This window comes from Microtus ochrogaster, chromosome 15, assembly GCF_000317375.1.
Source record: "Microtus ochrogaster isolate Prairie Vole_2 chromosome 15, MicOch1.0, whole genome shotgun sequence".
In the NCBI taxonomy this organism is placed as follows: domain Eukaryota; kingdom Metazoa; phylum Chordata; class Mammalia; order Rodentia; family Cricetidae; genus Microtus; species Microtus ochrogaster.
The window spans coordinates 13425441-13445656 of NC_022017.1; the positions used below are offsets into that span (position 1 = coordinate 13425441).

The 20216-nt window shown below is 45.0% G+C and overlaps 1 protein-coding gene and 1 pseudogene across 1 annotated transcript in view; one reads left to right on the forward strand and one right to left on the reverse strand.

Annotated features, from left to right (window-relative positions):
* LOC101992682 overlaps window positions 1-14722 on the reverse strand; it is an 18739-nt pseudogene extending 4017 nt beyond the window's left edge.
* Enthd1 (ENTH domain containing 1) overlaps window positions 1-20216 on the forward strand; it is a 105113-nt gene that overhangs the window by 69791 nt on the left and 15106 nt on the right. The window contains exon 5 of the mRNA XM_005354174.1: window positions 15738-16169. Coding sequence (XP_005354231.1) covers window positions 15738-16169 — 432 coding nt within the window. The remainder of the gene's footprint in view (window positions 1-15737; window positions 16170-20216) is intronic.

Sequence of the window (20216 nt, forward strand, 5' to 3'; positions counted from 1 at the left end):
CCTGGATGGGACTGTCTGCTTCCTGGATGGGACTGTCTGCTATGTGTTTAAGAAGTCTGATCATTCCATTACACCGAATGCAGGCCCTCGCCAGACATGCCTAGCCTTTTAATAAAATTCTGGGAGAAAAACCTCTAGTAGTTGACCCTGTCCTTGCTGATTACAGTTGGTATTCAAGCTGTTGCTTCATTTTTTCAAGCTGGCAGTTTTAGCAAATGTGGTCCTTGGTTTATTCATCTTGGTATTGCTGTCTTCCTCACAGCAGAGTAAGATCACAGCAGAGAATCCAATCAGGCTTCCGTCACTGTACCAGACCCTGCAGATCTCACAGAGAGAAAGGGCTACTTAGGATCACAACTTTGCAGTTTCAGTCCATGGTCAGTTGGCTCTGTGGCTTCAGGGCCTGTGGTGAGATGGCACATTATGGTGGGGTCACATGGAGGAGTGAAATGTCTTACCCTCTTGGTCAGGAAGCAAATGAGAGGAAAAGGAGGGTGAGTCCCACAGACCCCTTCAAGAGCATGCCCCCAGGGAATGAGGGTCACCTACTAGGCTCCACCTCCTAGAGATTCCATCACCTCTTAGTAATTCTACTTTAAGGACATGCCTTTAACATCTGGGCCTTCGGGAGACACTTAGCATATCACTGTGGCCAAGAACTAAGCCACATACATAGCTAGTCTTTAGAGTGTTGACTAGGCTCACACAAATGTGGGCTTTGTTTGTTTGTTCCTCTCTGAAGTGTGTAAGTAATACAGTGGCATGCTGTGGCTCTCCAGAGCATCTCTAGATAACCCCAGAGAGTTCTGCAGCAGATTCCTGTGCATTGCTGGATGGGCACGTAGTGTAGAAAAGCGACAAGCAGAGGGCTGCAGTAATTACAAACCTTGGTAGGCAAAGGTGGTGCCACAGCAGAGCTTGACTGTTTACAATAATGAGAGTTTGAGAGAGCAGAGCCAGGAGGTCACTGTGTGCCTGGAAGTGGCTTCAGAAATGAGTGGTGTTGAGAAGGGCAAGGAGAGATTCGCTAAGCACTGTGGGAAAAGAAGGCCAACAAGATAGGGCCTGACCTCCAGGACCAGACCCCTGAATTCTCCAACATGGACACCAACAAGAACAAAGGCATCTTTCTGGAGGGGAGACCCTGCTGGAGCATTTGGAGACTCGGGGAAGTACCTCCCTGGAGCAGAAACCATCTTGCCTGGTTTTAGGAAGAAGGAAGAGAGACAGGCTGTATAACTGTGTGTGTAAGCTTGCTAGTGGTGTCTCTGCTACTCAGAAGAAAGGCTAGAAAGACACTCAACATACATCTATAAATCACATGACCAAAAGGCTTAAGGTAATTAAAAAGAAAATTTATCAGTTGAAAAATAATTATAACACCTAATTTGTGGTTTTACAATGAGAACCAATCTGTCAGGTAACCATAGCATGCAACTGTTTCAGGACCCTGAAGACTCAGAAGGTGGGTTCATATTCAAACTTTAGACACCCTAATATGTATGTTAGGATGTTAAAGCAGGACCCTTTCAGCCTATCTGATTTTTCTTGAGGATCTAATAATAAACTAGACACCAAGGTATCAAGTCTTTATATGGAGATTTCACACAGAGGGAGGAAGGGAGGGTGGATGGAGAGAGAGAGAGAAAGAGATAACAGGGGGTACAATGTGGTGGAAGAGGAGGACTCCAGTGAGGAGGCCATGGTAAGATTTCCTGAGAAGGTGCTGGATCTCATCTTCCCCCTTAGGTCATTGTCGTCATGTTGGGTCTATTTGCAGAGCAGATAACTCAGAAGGATGCCAGAAGTCTCAGAGGACATTCCTCCAAGAGATGCCTAGAATGGTGGCATCTACCCCAAGCCTCATTATAATCCCAGACTCATTTCATCGGGCAGACGGTCATAGGCTGACATAGCCTTATAAGAGGCTTTGAGGGATGTTCTTTGGGTTGGTGGCCCCAGTGCTAGGAATCTGACTCACGCTAGATGTTATAGTCAGGCTCCAACTGCAGGTGAGGGGCAAGGTGGCTGGTAGCTGTGGTGGTGAGCCTCAGTGGCATGGTGAATGGGACTGCTCTGTGCCCCAGGGTGAGTCAGAGCATGTGAGCTGTGGGGTGGAGGGTGGGGAATCATGACTACCTTGGGTCTTGTCTTGGAGGACAGAGAAAGACACCAGAGGTTAGAGAGGAAGGTGCCACCTACAATTAAGTTGTCAAGTCCAAGCCTGTGAGTCAGCTGTGTCTCTTGTTATCTCATATCACCCTAGCTTCCAAAGTGAAAAATGTATTAGAGTCACACCAACACCGGCATCTGCTCCTGTCCCACCAAGGTCCCTGTTGTTACTGTGGAAGCCTCTCTTTCCTTGTGACTTGGCCTCCCCTGTGCCCTTTCTTCTATCCCCTTTCCTTCTTGGTCACTCTGCCACAGCCATCTCAGACCACTGATATCCCTAGAATGTTGCAAGCATCTGTAGGGCCTTCTCTCTCACTGGAACGTTCCAGACTTCTCTAGAGCTCATGATCGCTTCCCTTACCTCATTTGCTTTGCCACTCATGTGTCACCCCAGCACCAAGGCCCTTCTGATGGTCCCCATCAGCCTGCTCATTCCCTGGCTCTGCCTCTGCCCCTGAATGGTTTTATTTTCCTCCATAGGATTTATCACTGTCTGACCTGCTAAATATAAATCCTTGTTTAATTATTCATTTCCCCTCCCCCACCACGTAATATAAGCTCTAAGGGGGTACAGACTTCATCTTTTTGTGCACTGTCGTATTTTTAGTACCTAGAATAGTGTGTGACATGCCACCTAATAAATATCATTTGAATGAATGAGTGTATGAAATGAAAGGAGCAGAAAGAAGAGGGGGGCTCGTCAATCTTAAATGCCACAGAAATGTCCTGAGACAGGACTGAAAATTTTCCACTGGCTTCAGCAATGAACAGGCCAGTGCCAGTCGCCCAGGGGCAGCTCCATCAGAGAGGAATGGACCATGTTGTGAGGAATCAAACAGCACAGAAAGAAATGAACTCAATGCAAGTGCGTATTGTTACCACTTATTTGGGTGAGTGGCACACGAGGAAGATAAAGCACACCAGCAGAAGGGGCCCTCCGAGGAGGTATTTAAAGCCAAGGTGTCCATCAGTGGAGGAATGAATACAGAAAGTGTAGCCCCTGCGCACAATGGAATCCTCTCAGCTTCACCGAAGAGAGGACTCTTGTCCCCTGAAATAGTGTGGCCAAACCTGAAGGGCATTGAGTTACATAGGATAGGGCAGACACCATAGAATAAACCTTACATGACTCCACACACATGTGGAATCTTCCAAAACAGAACTCGAAGCAGAATAGAATGATGCTTCCTGGGGCGTGGAGATGTTGGTCAAAAGTTATAACATCTCGGCCAAAAATAGGCTCTGAAGGGCCACTGTACAGTGAGGAGTGGGATAAATTACAGTGCTATACTTGAGGATTTCTAAAGGAGGAAATCTTAAATGTTTCCAAAATGATTAGAATGTGAGGTGGTAGGTTTGTTAATTCTCTTCGTTTAACTTCACATTATGTCTCTAAACCAAAACAGTACATCATATACCATAGACATACACAGTTCTCATATGTTGCGCATAGCTTAATAAATATGGAGAGGGCCGAGCACCTCCCTGAGCCAGGGAGCACCTAAGACAAGACTGAAGACAGGAAGACATGCTGGCTAGGATGAGTCTCGGTGACAGACACTGACAAGGAGTGAGCTGGGAGCATTGTTCCTGACCCTTCAGGCTGAGTTGGAGGGCTGAGTATAGCCAGCGTGTGGCTCAGCTGCTTAGCATGAGGGGTGCTCAGTTTAAAGTCTGTCTTTCCCAGGTGCTTGGGGCAGAAGATCAACTGCTAAAAAGCAAGTGGGAAAGGCCGGGTTGACGGAGGAGCCTGAAGACAGCAGTGAGGGTTCGGGATTGTGTGGGAGAGGATGAGAGCTGAAAGACCAGTCAAAGAGCTGACCTCAGGCACAAGTCGGGGTTCAACGGTTACACTGCAGAGAGTTGGAGGAAGAAGTCTCAGGCCTGGAGTCCCATGCAATGGAACCATAGCAGAGGGCGGCTTCATGAGCTTTAACTGCCAACTTGACACAGCCTGGAGCCACCTAAGAAGAAACTATTAGTTAAGGAGTTGCCAGGATCAGACTGACCTGTGGGCATGTCTTGTCTTGACTGTTAGTTGATGTAGACGGGCCCTGCCCACCATGGGCAGATAGACATCATCCTGTAAGAAAGTCCCCTGAGGGTGACTCTACAGTGAGCCAGTCAGCAGTCTTCCTCCCTGCTTCCTGCTTCAGGTTTCAGCTGGAATTCCTGCTTTGACTTCCCTCAGGGATGGACTGTGATGCAGAAGTGTAAGCCAAATACATCATTTCCTCCCTGATGAAATTAGCAGACTCGCAAGGGACCCTTATCGAACTCTCAGATTCACTCCACTGGAGGGAGACTTGGGGAGGAGCCCCCAAAGGGCCATGAAAGCCAAAGCAGCCACCACTAGCCGAGGGACAAAAACAGTGACCAGGCGAGAAAGGACAGACACCATCTCTTCTGTGCTTTCTCTATGTTCTGACACCCACAGGGCAGAACTCAGGGACAAGAAGAGATCAAGACAGACCTGAGGATGAGGAGGGAAGGAAGGGAACAGTGGTGAGGGCCCAGGTGCATGTAGGGATCTCAGAGAGGCCCGCCTGCAGTGGCCAGGCCCGTGAGGCTGGAGGAGTCAGGCACCAATCCGTGATGCCAGTGTCACACTCGGCCTGCCATCTCTCTCAGACTCAGACTTGCTGCTAGATTTCTCTCCTGTTGACTCCAGCCATCTTCCAGCTCTCTATTTCCTGCCACCCACGGATTCATTAACATTTCTTCCAGTTTTGAACGAATTTTAGATACTATATTTGGGTTTTTTTTTTTAATGAAATCTGCTTAGCTTGGGTTTTATTAATCCCTCACTTTTCACTCATCTCTCAGAAAATTTTTTTCTTCTTAACCAGTGTATCTGGCATTTTATTTCCGTGCTTAACAATTCCCGTGATTGAAGTCTTTCCTGGCTTTTGCCTCCTCATTACAGAGTCTATCCAAAAAGTGATATTCCGTGAATGAAAACATGTAGAGGGTGCTGGGATGAGACAGAGTAAGCAAAACACAAATAAGTCACAGACTAGTGCTGCAGACCATGCAACAAAACGGAAACAGAGCAGAGAGCTGTAAGATCAAGGACAGTTCCTGTCTAGGGGAAGGGACCGGTCTGCATTGCCTCTGGAAGTCTCTGGTGATCATAGAAGGACATGATCTGGGGATAATGTTGCTGGTTTTATTGGGAATCTTGTTGGCTTATTTTTAATAAATATACAACCATGCTTCCTAAGAAGTAGCATTTCTTCTTCATTCACAATGTAAATGGTATTTAAAGGCTGGTTGTTGTGCTGTGGACCTACCCAAGATCTGCTGTTGAAGTAAAAAAGTTAATTATTGGTGTGCATGCTTGAGAAAATGTTGGGAAGCTATCCTTCTGTGTCCTACCTCTGTGTCTCAGATGCCACCTGCTGAGGACCAGTGGGCATGGGCTTGCACCATGCCTGGGGTCTACAAGGGTAGGGCTTGCTCAGGTTCTGATCACTTCAGGCAGAGCCGTGGCCAGAGCTGCTGTAGTTCTCTGCCCTGGCTGGCTCCTAATGACAGTTCTCCATACCCTGTAGTGAGATCCTTGGGCCCAGCACAGTTTGAGATATTTTGCAGTTTAAAATATTTGAATTCTGGCTAGAATTAAACCCCTCCCGGGTTGAGTTTAACTTTTTCCTCTTCTGGAGTCATTGTTTGTCCTTGTACACCTGTGGGTCACTACCACTTACGCCTTTGTGCCCCTGCTTATCTCCCAGTCACCGTACAGGATGGCCTTTACATGGCAGATGTCAGCTTCCATTTCCAGAGCCTTAGAGACACAGCTTCTGAGATGGGCAGGCATTCATTCTCCCTTTCTAAAGCTGCAGCCTAGTGAAGGAACGTGTGATTTGTACTACTGGTGGAACCTTAGCTATGACATAAAACTTAGTAATGAGCTCTCCGTGCCGATTTCATAATCCATTCATTACAACCCATTTTCATGGCGTGAAAGCTGTTAGCTGCTCTACTGAAGATGCCTTTTCAACGTCCTTTTCTGTAGGCCCCTCTTTCTGTCCTCCTGTTAGAATGGAACAACCATGCCAACTCATTCTGAAGGGAGCAGTCCACATATTTGTGGGTCTTGGGGCTGCAGTTCTGAATGTGTTTCTTCTCCACACTTGGCTGTGTTTGCAGCACAGTGGATGCGATCATGCACCTATTCCACCCTAGCACAGACCCTAAGGGACTGGTAGCTGTTCAGACTTATAATTATTTAGGATTTTGTGTGTGTACCACAAGAAAAAAAACCTCGATTCTTTTGTGTCATGCATATGATTTAACTTTTATATTCAATATCCATTTTAGGCTAATGACCTGCCTGTTTTAAACCAATATATTAGTAAGCAATTTAAATCATTCCTATGTTAATAATTTGTAACTGTGGCCTCTTAGCAAAATGACCTCATTATAATCTTCACATCCTATTTCCTCTGATTAGCTTAATTACTGAAAGGGAAAAAACCTCCAGTTATGCCTTTTTAAACTACAGAAAGCTGTATCTTGGCATCCATCTTCAGCCATGTCTGCCAGCTCTCTCCTTTGTAGCCGTAATTGGATCCTATGCGTCAGACCCACAAGAGAATGGAGCACAGTGTCGGCTCTGTTGGACTAGAACGCCCATTATTAGATTTATAATAACAAATACATAATAACACGCAACAATTATAGTCCCTAGAACAAGCCTACAGAATTGCTGAAAAAATGAAAAAGAGGAGTCATGTGGGGTGTTCCTGTCTGTTGACAAAGTTTCTTCACTCCAAACCCAACTGAAGTCTCTGTCAGAATGTTCCCTTGTGCACTAGCTGGGCCACTCCTGACCCACTGAGTGGGTTCGTCTCTTTGGCCTGGAGGTTGTTTGCTGTTTTCTGGCCTCGGGTGTGTTCATGTTGGGCTGTGTGGAAGTCTCAGCCTGCTTTCTTCCACAGAGAATACGCTGCTTCCTGAAGGATAGCTATCAAGCCTAGGACAACCCGCCTTCCAGGGTCCCATTTTGCATTAATCAGGTATATTGGCAGGTGACTAAGGCGAGCTGGTGCCATCTCATGATTTAATACTGAGCCTCCTATTGAGGAGTCGGCTGGATAGATGCTTGAGAGAAAGCTCTGACATTCAGATTTAAATGGAAAGAAAATGAGAAATCAGATAAAGCTAGCCAACCAAATTAGTTCACTCAGAACTCCTCCCTGCTCTTTCAGTGGAATTCACAGAAATTCTTTCCTGGAAAAGGTTGGGAAGCCTTCTGGAACAATCACATTGGTGTTTGCCGTGTATGCAACGATGTATTTATCTTCCAACTCAGAAAGGCAGCGCCAGTGTTACACTCCATCAGAGTCCTCACACTCCTGAGAGCTTTAGAAAAACGTCCGTGAATGCTTCTTTTCCTCATGTGTCTAGCAGCCATCTTCCCAAAAACCTCCTCAAGGAGATAATAAGCAGGCTCAGACACATGGACCAGTTTCATTCTGCTCACGTGCCCTGCATCCCACAAATGAACAACATAAGCCTGAGGTAAGACTGCGTCACGTGGCAATTGCAGACACAAACACACATCCTGGGCATAGGTTTGTTAGTAAAGAACAAACCTATGGGTACATCTGGATCTGCCAGCTCCCTTAGTCTCTTCTTCGGTTCCCCAAGGCAGAAGAATGTTGAACTCATGAGTCTGGCATCTATTCCTCTGCCCTTGAATCCTGTGTGATCCCTGAATAAGCCCCTGGACCTCTGGGTATCTCAGTGCCCTGTGTCTCAGAGAACTGCATCAGGATATCCTCTCTTCCTTCTTCTGGCTCTACAGATGACTTTATTTTAGTGTCCAGATCTTTGGGACAGCAATGACTATCAGATACTCTGCCCGTTGCCTGTGGGCTGAACAGCTTCAGTAGGATTTGTGCTCTGCAGGATGTCACTATACTAGAGGTGACAAGAAATTAGACTGAGTTAGAAACAACACATTTGTTTAGTGCTGTGATCCAAGAGCTTAAGATACTGCTGGACACATTCTCATACTTAATACGTGTTTGTCAAGTAAAGGGATACATTTGAAATAATGAGATTGGCTAAAGAAAAGTCAGTATTCATATGGAATTCATTATGCAATAATGAGTAAGGAAAACAGATTCATTTTAACTTGGAAGGTTAAAATTTTTTCATCAAGAAATTAGATTGGGCTGGGCAATGGTGGCGCACGCCTTTAATCCCAGCACTCGGGAGGCAGAGGCAGGTGGATCTCTGTGAGTTCAAGACCAGCCTGGTCTACAGAGCTAGTGCCAGGACAGGCTCCAAAGCCACAGAGAAACCCTGTCTCGAAAAACCAAAAAAAAAAAAAAAGAAATTAGATTGGGTCTTGAAGAATAAAATCATCTTTGTCAGAGTGGGAAAGAATCCTGCAGGCTGTGGCTTGTCCATAAGCAAAAGCATAGCCCCATCTGAGGGGTGCCAACCCGGAAGGTGGCAGTCCTTGGCCAGATGTAAGGAGAGGAAGAGAATTTCAGGAAGAAGGAACAGCTGGGTGGAGGCTTAGCACTGGGAGGAGTGTGGAGGGTGAAGACAGGAAAGCATTGCTGGGTCAAAGTTTCACAAGGGTAGTGATGGAGATACAGCAAGAGGGGTAAATTCATGCAGCGCCGTAAACTGTGTTAGGTAGTTTGAGGACCAGTCATTCTGGGAGGCTGTGTGGAGTGGACCAAGGGGGCAGATGGGAAGATTCAGGGACTGTGGTGGAGGCTTCCAAAATACCCCAGGTTCTGGGGAAGTTGAAGGCCATGTCATTAGAGGAAAGGTAGATGTCAAGAATAGGAGGTCAGATCTCCCCAAAGAAGCAGCAGAACTCAGCAGAGACTAGGGTTAAAAATGTGTGAATGGAGCCAGGCGGTGGTGGCGCTCGCCTTTAATCCCAGTACTCGGGAGGCAGAGGCAGGCAGATCTCTGTGAGTTCGAGACCAGCCTGGTCTACAAGAGCTAGTTCCAGGACAGGCTCCAAAACCACAGAGAAACCCTGTCTCGAAAAACCAAAAAAAAAAAAAAAATGTGTAAATGGACTGCACACAGACCATCCTAGTTCTAGCTGAAGTCTGGCAGTAAAGGATACTTTATTATAGATCGGAAAAGTGAAGTGTTGAGGATATATTGCCTTCCTTTCAGAGGAAAAGAGGCTGGAGAAGAAGACAAGGTGGTTGTCTGGGGAACAGGAGCGCAAAGTTCCATCAAGGTGACAAAGTAACAATCTTCCAAAAGTGTCCTACACTCTGTTTCCTTCCTCCCAACTCCTGCCTGTCAGTCAAGAGGTCCACAGCCCTGGATTTTTCCTTTCCTTCTTCTAGAGCACCTCCTCTCTCTGCCACACACTAAAAACTAATAACGCTGATTGGCTCGTGCCTGCCCTGATGATGCAACACGGATGCTGTTCCAGCCTTCTTTCTTTGCTGAAGTTCCATTTACTTGGACAGTTTCCATCTTTCTCCTCTGCTCTGACTTTTTACTGTAGCGGTACTACTAGATGATTGGCTTACTTACTGTCTCTCCAGAGCCTTTACACAACCCAGAGTAAATAGTAGGTATCAGTTAGCCAGCCCTTTCTCTCCTTCATTGCTCACTCCTAACTTTCCTCTGTTCCTTCCTTATTATTTTTATGGTACTCAGTATCAAACACAGAACTTTGCTTATACTAGGCAAACACTCGACTGCTGAGCTGAAGCTCAGCCCCAACAGCTGCTGGATTGAGCATTCTTGATTTTAGGTTTCACATACAGCATGCTTTAGTGCCCAGGACCAGCAGAGAAAGCTGATGTCAGGGAGAGGCACATTAGGGACTCGTTAAATTTAGCAGACACGTGCATTCCTTCCCTATGCAAAAGCATCCTGTAGGCTGTAAGGTCAGCGTGCAGGGACTTCATATATGATCAGTGCTATATTGTATCTAAGTCAAATAATGAGTTCATGTGGAAGTATATTTTATCATTTCAGAAAAGGCATGGATTCGGGTGGAGTGTTATCTATTGGAAATAGCTTCTAGAAGCTATAATTGATTGATATGGGTCTTGTGGGGTTGGTAGGATTTATACAAGTGAAGCAGGAAGATGTTGCCTGGTGGACAAGATGCAGGTATCAGGAGCCCTGGGTCTGCCTGAGAATGCAGCCCAGCCTGGCTGTGGGTCATTTCCTGGTAAGTAGCAAGTAAGCTGTGGAGAGCCTTCAGAACCCATGGAGTGTGGAGTTGGTCACTGGCATAGGAGAGAACTTCCACATACAAACTATAAATAACTAAAGTAGTGACTACAGAGAGTTAGTTTGGCATGTTGTACAGAATGGGGAGTGTGTGGAACTGGGCTGACAGCAGAGAAGCCCAAGGCAGCTTTGTTCCAGAACCTTCAGAATGCTTTCATTTTCTGTTCAAGTAAAGATTTTTCTTTTTAAGATAAAATGTGCTATGCATTTGAAATCATTTTTCCCAAGCATTCTACCATCTGAGCTGTATCCCCCTCAGCCTCTGTCATCAGGTCTGGAGATATGTTGATTTAATCCCTGACACAGTTTAAAAAAAAAAAAACCAACCTAGTTTTAATAAAAGTCCAGGCAACCAGTTTGCAGTTTATTCTTCCTAGACTGTCAGGATGTCAGGAAAGGTCTGATAGAAATAGAGGGACTTTAGTCAAACTTGTCTTGTTAAATTTTAAGATATTTACTTATTTATTTAGATTCTTTGCTGTAGGGTTTCACATAGCTCAGTCTGACCTTGAACTCTCCCTGTAGCTAAGCCCTGAACTCTTGGTTTTCCTGCCTCTACCTCCCATAATGGCAGAACTTGCATCATGAGCCCCTCACTGTATGTCTCTCACTAGACCCTGCCATCTCATTGAACTCTTAAGCTTGTCTTCAGTTGTAAGTTTTTGTATAAACATGGCATCTCAAGTCTTCACCCGTGACAATGCTGATATTTGGGTTGAGTGTTGTTAGGATATTTTCGTGGGGAAGCCGTGGTCATCCTGGGCTGTCCTATTTTACATATCACTGAATTTTAAAGTAAATTTCGTTACATAAAAAGCAAAACATTTTTCTCAAATATAATGGAGAATCAAGAGAAATATTTAACTAAAATTCCCTTTAAGGAGTGCTTTAAAGCAAATATAGTAACATACACATGAATTCTGAAATACCAAGATTCCAGTTTCCTACTAGGATATATTAGTGCTTCTAACAAAGCCTTTTACCAACTAAATATAACTGGGTCATATGCAAATTAGTAATATTTCAGAAGAGGTTATTTTCATCTACCAATTTTCTGTTTCCTCTTATTGTTATTAAGTTGTTAAACTATGTTAAATTTAGAAAAACAAAAGCATTGCTTTCTCTTTGGTTCTTGTGTCTGGATTTTCCCTTCCATTGAAAAGACATTGATTGAGTACATCCTTCAGGACTGGCACCATTGGGACACAGAGACAACTCAGGGTGGCTGTATCACCCTGGGACAAGGCTTGACCTAATGAAGTGTTATGGCTGCTCGTCAGGCTCCAGTCTTTGGTCATGGAGGCCATTATAAGACAGAAGGGATAGACAGAAGGGTCAGGGCAGGCTTTGAAGAGGAAGCGGTACCTGAGTTGAGTTTCCAAAGATAGCACAGTAGAAAGCTGGAATCCCAGGACTCAAGAGCAAGGCACAGGACCTGAATTCCAGGCTAACCTCAACTACAGAGTCACACATTGTCTTAAAACCCCAAAAAGTAAAAAATTAAAAATGAAAAGATGTGACAACTGGAAAAAGCATGATTTCTGGTGGAAAGCAAAATAAATTCCCCTCTTTCTCACCCTCTCTCTCTCTCTCTCTTTCTCTACACACACACACACACACACATTCTGTATTTACCTTTTAAAGCAAGATGTGACTGGGTACTTTCATTCACAAGCCTTGCTGAGTTACAAGACCTCGAGGAGCTTAGGGTTTTCTTCTTGGCACTTTACATTGGAAAACAAGCCCCATGGGGACTTCTTATTAAGTTGTTTCAGCTTGAGTTCTTACCTCTTAGATTAGTCCTTAACTAAGATTAGTTAGTACATGCAGAATTATCTACAGGCATGAAAAATTTTCAAAAGTAGATTCTAGAAGTTGACACTTAAGTCATCTTAACAGTTCTTTTCCCCATTTAGACATGAAGCTCTATCTCAGGACACTTCAGTGACAGGTGATTTGGTCTACTAAGGAATCCAGCTCAACAGCTTAAACAGTTCAGATTGCTTACCTTATGTCGTTCAACAAATGTTCTCCCAACCTGCTGAAACAAGCCTGCAGTGCCACAGTCTAAGAATCAGAAAGCAATTTTATCTTCCCCTTAGTTTTCATGCTGCACAGATACTTTAAATCTTGCCCAACTCCTTGAAACTGTATTATCAGAAGGAATAAAGGAAGCATTGAGCACGTGGTTCTTCAGGTGAAGCTTAGTCTGCTCCTTCTGTGAGCCATGTGTTACCATCTCCTTCGGGGGGGGGGGCATTACTCCAGCTGGAGCAGCACTGGTGTCATCTGAAGTGGGATCCTCTTCATCAGTTCCTAGACCAAGCTTGATCACCCCGTGGATCCTGTTAGCATGTGTCTGGGGATCTTCCAGACTGAAGCCGGAAGACAGGGCGCAGCTCTTACACAGGATGACCTGACCCTTCACACACTTGCCGTTCTTGTCAGTCTCTACCTTTCGCCTGCAAGTTTCAGTCTGAAGTGGTCAGGGTTTATCTCCGGGTTTCTCTGCTGCCATGTAACCTGTCATTGAGTTGTCCCTGAGGGCTTGGGCTCACATGGCTCTCTCCATGTTTGCTGTCCACCCATATGTTCTGTGGCGATTCCATGAGGGTTTCACCAATCGCTTTGACCTTTCAACCTTTCCCTTTAAGATGTCTTTTATAATTTTGTAAAAGTTTTCAAACATTGTTTTTCTCTTGCTGTCTTCCTTTTCTCCTCTTCATCTTCTGGATGTCCCAGTCCTTCTTTGCTAACGGACACTACAGTCTTGCCCTCAGGTCCTTCAGCTGTGAAGTCCTTCATGTATCATCCATGGGCTCAGTCATGCTGTCAGAGATGTTCCGAGTTAGCTACTTGGTTGTCAGCTGGGATAAAATGGATGTACTCCTGGTTCTCATTCACTCTGGGCCATACTCCCTGAGAGGAACCACCTCATCCCCAGAAGCAGGTGTGCAGAAGCACAGCCACTCTGGAAGCTGCTTCTAATTTTGAGAGGCTTCATGAATTCCGAAGGCTTTATATTTTTTGAGAAGCATTCATAAAACTTTCTGTAGTTCGCTGCATCTTCTTCCAGGTCAGTGGTTGGCACAAGCATTTTTTGACCAATTTTTTTTTCTGATAACTTTCAAGTTTCTGCTTTGCTGTGACATTTCGTGGGAAATACTTAGAGGGAGAGCCTTGGACTCCGCCGCCCCTCTAGTGAACTTCAGATGCTCAGAGATTAACTCCTCACAGTTACCCATGCTGAAAACTCAGTGTATGTACAACTCAATCTTTTTCTTTTTTTTTTTTTCTTTCTGTTTCCAAACAGATCAAAAGGAGCAAATCTTGGGACAAAAAGAAGAGCTCAGAATTCCAATTGTCCTTCAACATAAAAAACTGCTTTGCTGCCAGTGCCCTTCCCTCTTGTTGGTTAGGCTCTCGGGACCCTCCGCAGTCTCCCTTAGCAATGTCTTCAGGATCTCTGGGCCAAGTGGCTCTGCTGCTTAATTCTTCCTGACCCTTGCGCTCCCTTAAAACCTCCTTCTTGTTACTGTCCTTCTCTTTGTCATGGGAACCAGTATCTTCTGTTTCAGGCTTGTCATCAGACTCCTGTTCTTCTTCTTCTTTCTCCTCCTCTTTATCTCGTTTTTCTTCAGCCTCATCATCACGGACTTCCTTATCATGTCTCCTTCTCCACAGAGAGAGTGATGGAGTAGCCAATAAGCTAAGAATGTTTCTTCCCAACTTCCTTTATTCTCATTTCCTCCAAATACTCAGCTCGGCCTTCTTTCATTCAGATGAAAACCTTTGGTTCCCTGAGTCAGTCCTCACTGGAAAGATGCCCCTGCTGAGGACTCAGGCACGCTGCTCATCATCATTCTTGGTGACCACAGTCACTTTCTTTGCAACCAAATACACAGAGTGGAAAGCAACACCAGACTGGCCAGTCGCAGAGACATCTGCACCAGTCTGCAAGGTCTCCATGAAGGCTTTGGTGCCAGTCTGGGTAGCAGTGCCAAGGCTGTTGATCAAGTCAGTCTTGGTCATTCCAGTTCTAGTGCTGGTTTGATCTTGTTTGTTGGTAAAGAGATTAATGTGCAGCTCCTTCCCTGAGTAGTTTACTAGGATCTGTCAAACGCTCGTCTCTGATCTTACCCAGAAGGTCTAATGAATTTGAAATGAGCGCCCTCAGGAAGATTTCTTCATTCAAATAGAAACGATTGATGATCAAGGATGTTAACTGGAAATTTTTTGCCTTAAAGGCAAAAGTCCTAACCTCTTCCTCCTCCACTGGTTGGTCTTGGATCTGAATTTCTTCAGGCATCTTTGCTGTGACCACACACAAACCGAGACTAGCTGCACCAGGACACTAAAGCGACTCATAAAGTTTCTTGAACTTTCTACTCCTTCTAAATACCAGAAGTTTTCTGCAACCTCTGGAGGTGCTGAGAGCCTGCATGTGTGCACTCTGAAGGATCATACAGTGTACTTTGGGATGTGTTTAATCGCCTGGCAGTGACCTCCTCCCTGGTGGAAGTGCTGGGGAGTAAGCACACCCCCTCTCACTGTGTTGTGATTCTAATTGTAAGAACCCAATCTCTTAAGAAACATTTTTTCTGTCCATTTCCAGGTTAGAATGAAACTATCTGAGAACAGTCCCTCATACTGAGGGTTGGGATCCAGTCCATCTAGAAATCCAGTCCAGATGTGTGGTTTCAGGCAGTGGTCCCAACCCAGGTTCACCTGAGGTTTTGGTTTCTTACACTGCATCAGCCCCTTCTGTTCCAGGCTCTCCTGGTGCTTCGATGTATTTGTGGCTATTTAGTGACAAGATGGACAGAAAGTTTACATTGTAGTAACAATCAAAACAACTCTGTAAAAGAATGTGTTGTCTTCTGCATAGACAAAAGATTCAATAAAATGATGCTGCCCCTGAGGAGCTTCTGAATGTGTCTCCTGGGAAGAGACAACCTTCATTCCAGGAGAGATGAAGGGCTCCATAAGGATAGAATGATGTATATTTTGTCTAGTTTATCATGTAAAGAATGAAGGCTTAAAGGTACTGACAATATAGTAGCTCAGAGACAGATGAGTGGGTGAAGGGAGAAAGATTTAAAGGGAAGTTATTGGAAATCTGTGCCTTGTGTTTCAGTGCCACTGAGAGAGGGAGAAGCAGCCCCCAAATGACTAAGGCATCAGTTATAGCTCAGGGGTACTTGAAATAGAACACACCAGCCTCGTAGGAAAGCAGAAGACCAAATAAGAAAGATACTGTTTATTAAAGTGGATTTTAAATGGAACGTTTCAGTTTTAATTTGGGGCTACTTGCTATTTTACAGATGCCATGTCTATTCCCTCAGAAAAAAGACCATCAATGCAGACAAATATGGGTTTAGTCAAGAGATTGGAGGAAACCATCACAAATACTACCACAGGAAGTCCCCCACAAACTCCTCAGGAAAAGCAGACGGCTGTAGAAAGCTTTGAAACACTGGCACCTTCACAGGCATTTCGGCCGTCTGGTAAAGACGAGTTTGTCAGCCTGGGTCTGAGGATGTCCAAGTCAGAGTTCATGTTCCACAACCAGTCCTCTGTGGAGACACTCTATGTCTCACCCTCATTCAGAACTGTCAGCCCAGAGAAGGAGACCAGAGCCAGTGAGGACGTCCAGACCCCTGTGCAGTCCAAAATCTGCTGGATGGAAGAAGATGTGAGCCTCAAGCCCTTAGCCATGCGGGGTGAGTGTACCCCCAAACAAGCCAATAATGCTAGTGAAAATGTTGTGCAGAGGCCTTCTGTGACCTCTCTGCCTTCTGTGACCTCTCTGCCTTCTGTGACCTCTCTGCCTTCTGTGACCTCTCTGCCTTCTGTGACCTCTCTGCCTTCTGTGACCTCTCTGCCTCTGTCCTTTCCTTGTCTCCTCCGCTCACTCTTCCCAATCCTATCAGGATGTAGCCACCACTGAAGGCTACTTGGGAGGTCATGTGTCCTTTTTATTAAATGAGTAGCAGACACTTCAAACAAGTACTTGATCGAATATATTAACATCAATTCTGAATAACTGTTATGCAAACCAAATTAGATGTTACTGACATTCACTGAAGCTTCCAGTTAAACATGTAGGTAACTCATGAAGAGACTGTGTGCAAGAGAAGTGGTTTTGTGTGCAGACACATATACATACACAGCTTTGTGTGCATTCTCTAAGGCTCTAACGTATGTGCACCAAAGGGTTAAGGAACCATGCCCTTTCTCTGTCTATCGCAGCAACCGAGGAAGAGGATTGAGGGCAAGGTGAGCAGGGCTGTATAATGAGTCCCTGTGTGAAACGAAACAGAATGAAATGAGCTGCGGTATTATTTAGACTGCGATAGAGAATCAAGTCTGGCTGTTGACTGTCACCTAGTAAATCTTGCATTATGCAATTAGGCTTTCCTTTTCAAAGTTAATTAGTAAAAGAATAGTTTGCTTGCACATGAATTTTTAAAAAACTAAGTGGTGACTTTGTAGGTGCTTCTGGGTAATAATGCTCACCAACTTGTATGAGTTCAAAGATTTCAACATAAATCTTTTAAACTGCCTCAAATGCAAATCAAAACTGCATATAAACAAAAGTAATGGAAGCCAGCATGTAAAAATACATAGAATTAAGAACAATGGGGCAGCCAGGCGGTGGTGGCGAATGCCTTTAATCCCAGCACTCGGGAGGCAGAGGCAGGTGGATCTCTGGGAGTTCGAGGCCAGCCTGGTCTACAAGAGCTAGTTCCAGGACAGGCACCAAAACCACAGAGAAACCTTGTCTGGAAAAAAAAAAGGACAATGGGGCAGTTGGGGTGTGTGTGTGTAAATGAACTGACCTTGGTCTCAGGCAGTGAATAGTAAGAGAGCCTCTTTTAAAAAGGGGTTTCAAAGATAACTCTGTTTAAAACATTTTGGTATTGAATAGCCTGAAGGTAGTAAAACTGAATCTTAGGGTTGCCAACGTGGCTCAGCAGGTAAAGACACTTTCTACCAAACCTGATGGCCTAAATTCAATCCCCAGGACCCACACACTGGAAAGAGAGCATCTACTACAACGTGCTTTCTTTTGACTTTCTGGCACACTGTGACACAAGTATGCATGCGCACACACACACACACATACACACACACGGACGGACAGATGGACAGACGGACTGATAATAGATAAATAAATGTACATTTTTTAAATGAATCTTCGTTTTGTCATCAAATTAACTTTCTTGCTGAGACTACCTGCCAAGGAAGACACCTCCTGCTGTGCTATGGTGGCCTCTAGGCATGGCTGTGCTCTGGGAAGTTGCTATGGTTATAATGAAGTTGACAACCATCTAACACCACCTCTTTTTACCAATCTAGAAGCAGTGGGACCTGGAGAACAGAGCTGATGAGTAAAGTGGACTAAAGCCTCTGCAGTAGCTACTTTATTTAGAGCACAGGCAAATTATATTCTGAGGGCTAAAGAGAATCACACGAGTAAAGTGGGCAATCACAAGGACAAGCCGCATATGGCAAAAACATGTTTTTCCATAGAGGCATTTACTTGAAAGCAACAGCAAGTAATAATAAGTAATCCTAAGTAAACTACCTGCTACACCTGGGAGGAGCACGAAAAAGCAATCCAAGGACAGTTCTGTGTTTTGAAGAAACTGAGGTCATAAGACTTATCTTGTTTTCTTGGTGTTCTCTCACAAGCATTCAGAAGTCCCCTCATACGACTCCATTCTTGGAGCATTTCTGACACACCTCCAATAATATTAAAGCTGAAAATTACTAGAGGCTGGTTTAAGTTATCAGAAGACCACCAAGGGAGAAACACAGTGAATCTGGACCCCAGGGAGAAGAGTATTTTGACAAGTCCCAGTTGATCTCAGTCATCTCCTCCTTGGATCAGAAGTGGGTTCCCTGTCTCGCTGGGCTTTGGAGGTTGAGTTTGGGGGTTCCAGTGAGAGGATGAGGAGCCACAGGGAGACAGTGTCTGCAGCTGCATGTTCTCAGAAAGAAAGAAGCTAAAGCAGGGAGCTTCTGAGACACCAGCGCACTAAGCAGAGCCTCTGATACCTGTAAGATGTCAAAAAAGAGGGAGCATTCCATGAAGATGCTCCTCTCATTCGGCTGGGCCTGGGGACCTGACAGGCTCTGTCATTCAGCCACACTACGGGAAGGACATGACAGAAACAGCAGCATCCTTATATGCAGAACATCCGTGTAGAGTCTAGACAGAGTGCCTGCCTCGGGCTCCATTTGGCACCCAGAAAACAGACCTTTTGCAAAAGCTACTATGATTTCTCACAGAAAAACTTAGGCATTTAACCAAAACTTTCTAGGTATAAGACGGAATGAACAAGTACACAGAAAGCCCACAGGAGCAGAGTCACAGATGTCTAGAATCTAGAGTCACCAGGCATATAAGGCAGGGACTTTCAAATAGAAGATAGACTTTCATTAGACTGCTACCCTCTGTGTTGTGAAAAGGTCAAATGGACATTTTAAAGCTCAAAAAAAAAAATACCGTCCTGAAATGAAGACCCCTGGCTACTCTGATCTACACAGCCTAGCAGGCATTCAAGCGACACTGCTGTCTGCAAAGTGTACATGTAAGAGCCAAGGTCGAGCTCCCAAAGCCAAGACCAAACAAACAAAACCCTCAAAACCTCTCATGTTAAGTTTATGGTTTATGTTGGGCGGGATTCATAGATGTTGTTAACTGTGCGTGGTCACATGCAGCTTAGATCAGATGTCTGACATCCCCAGTTGAGCAACAAAGGACAGTTGTACAGAGACATGGGGGGGGGGGGGATGGTGGAAGTCTCAAGGGAGACTGATAAGGGTGCACAATATAAATTGTGTATAAATTCTATCCAAATCCTTGACTGATCACTAACTAAACTTGTAGGGAGACCCCCTAATCCGTGCTGGAAACCAAAGGAAAAAGCCTTCAGCTTCCGTGCACTGAATGGGTGACAGTTGGAAGAGTCAGGCCCACAGGAATGGAAACCAGTCTTCAGGGGACTGCCAGGATCAAGGGGCTCCACAAACATATACTACAACATTTTCAGGGGACTGTCACAGAATCAAGGGGCTCTACCAACATGTACTACAATATTTATTAAATGCCCAACATGGAGCTGGAGATATGGCTCAGGGCAGAGGATCCAAGGCCAGTTTCCAGCAACCACACTGGGTACCTCATAGTAGCCTGCAGCTCCAGCTCCTGTGCTCCCTTTGGCCTCACAGATACCTTCACTCACATGCATAAACCCACACAGACACATAATTAAGAAGAAATAAATAAGTTGCCAGACTTTGAAATTAATAAGAAGCCGTGACCCATAGTGAAGACATGGAAGAAGTTGCTAGAAGCTGACAGCTAGATGACAAACATACTGTGGTTAGCACGTGAGTTCATGAAGCAACCATTAAAAATGTATTGAAGAAGTTGGCCTGACATGGTGAACACTTGTGTATGCAGCACTCATGAAGCTAGGGCAAGAGGATGATGAGTTCAAGGCTAGTCTACACTACATAGTGAGTTTGAGGCTAGCCTTGGCCACACAGAAGGATACTGCTCAGCAAACAACAAAAAATATACCCCAGGACCTCCTTATTCACAATGAGTGAGCGGAGAGGACAGTCTCCGAAGACAAGACCACAAAGAAACACAGTGGACACTGCGGAGAGGAAAACTGGCGGGAATGGCAACTTCCCTGGAGGTATTTAGCAGTGGACTGGAGACGAAGGAAGGATAAGTAAGGGAATCTGAAGATAAATTAACAGGAATAATCTAATCTGCAAATATA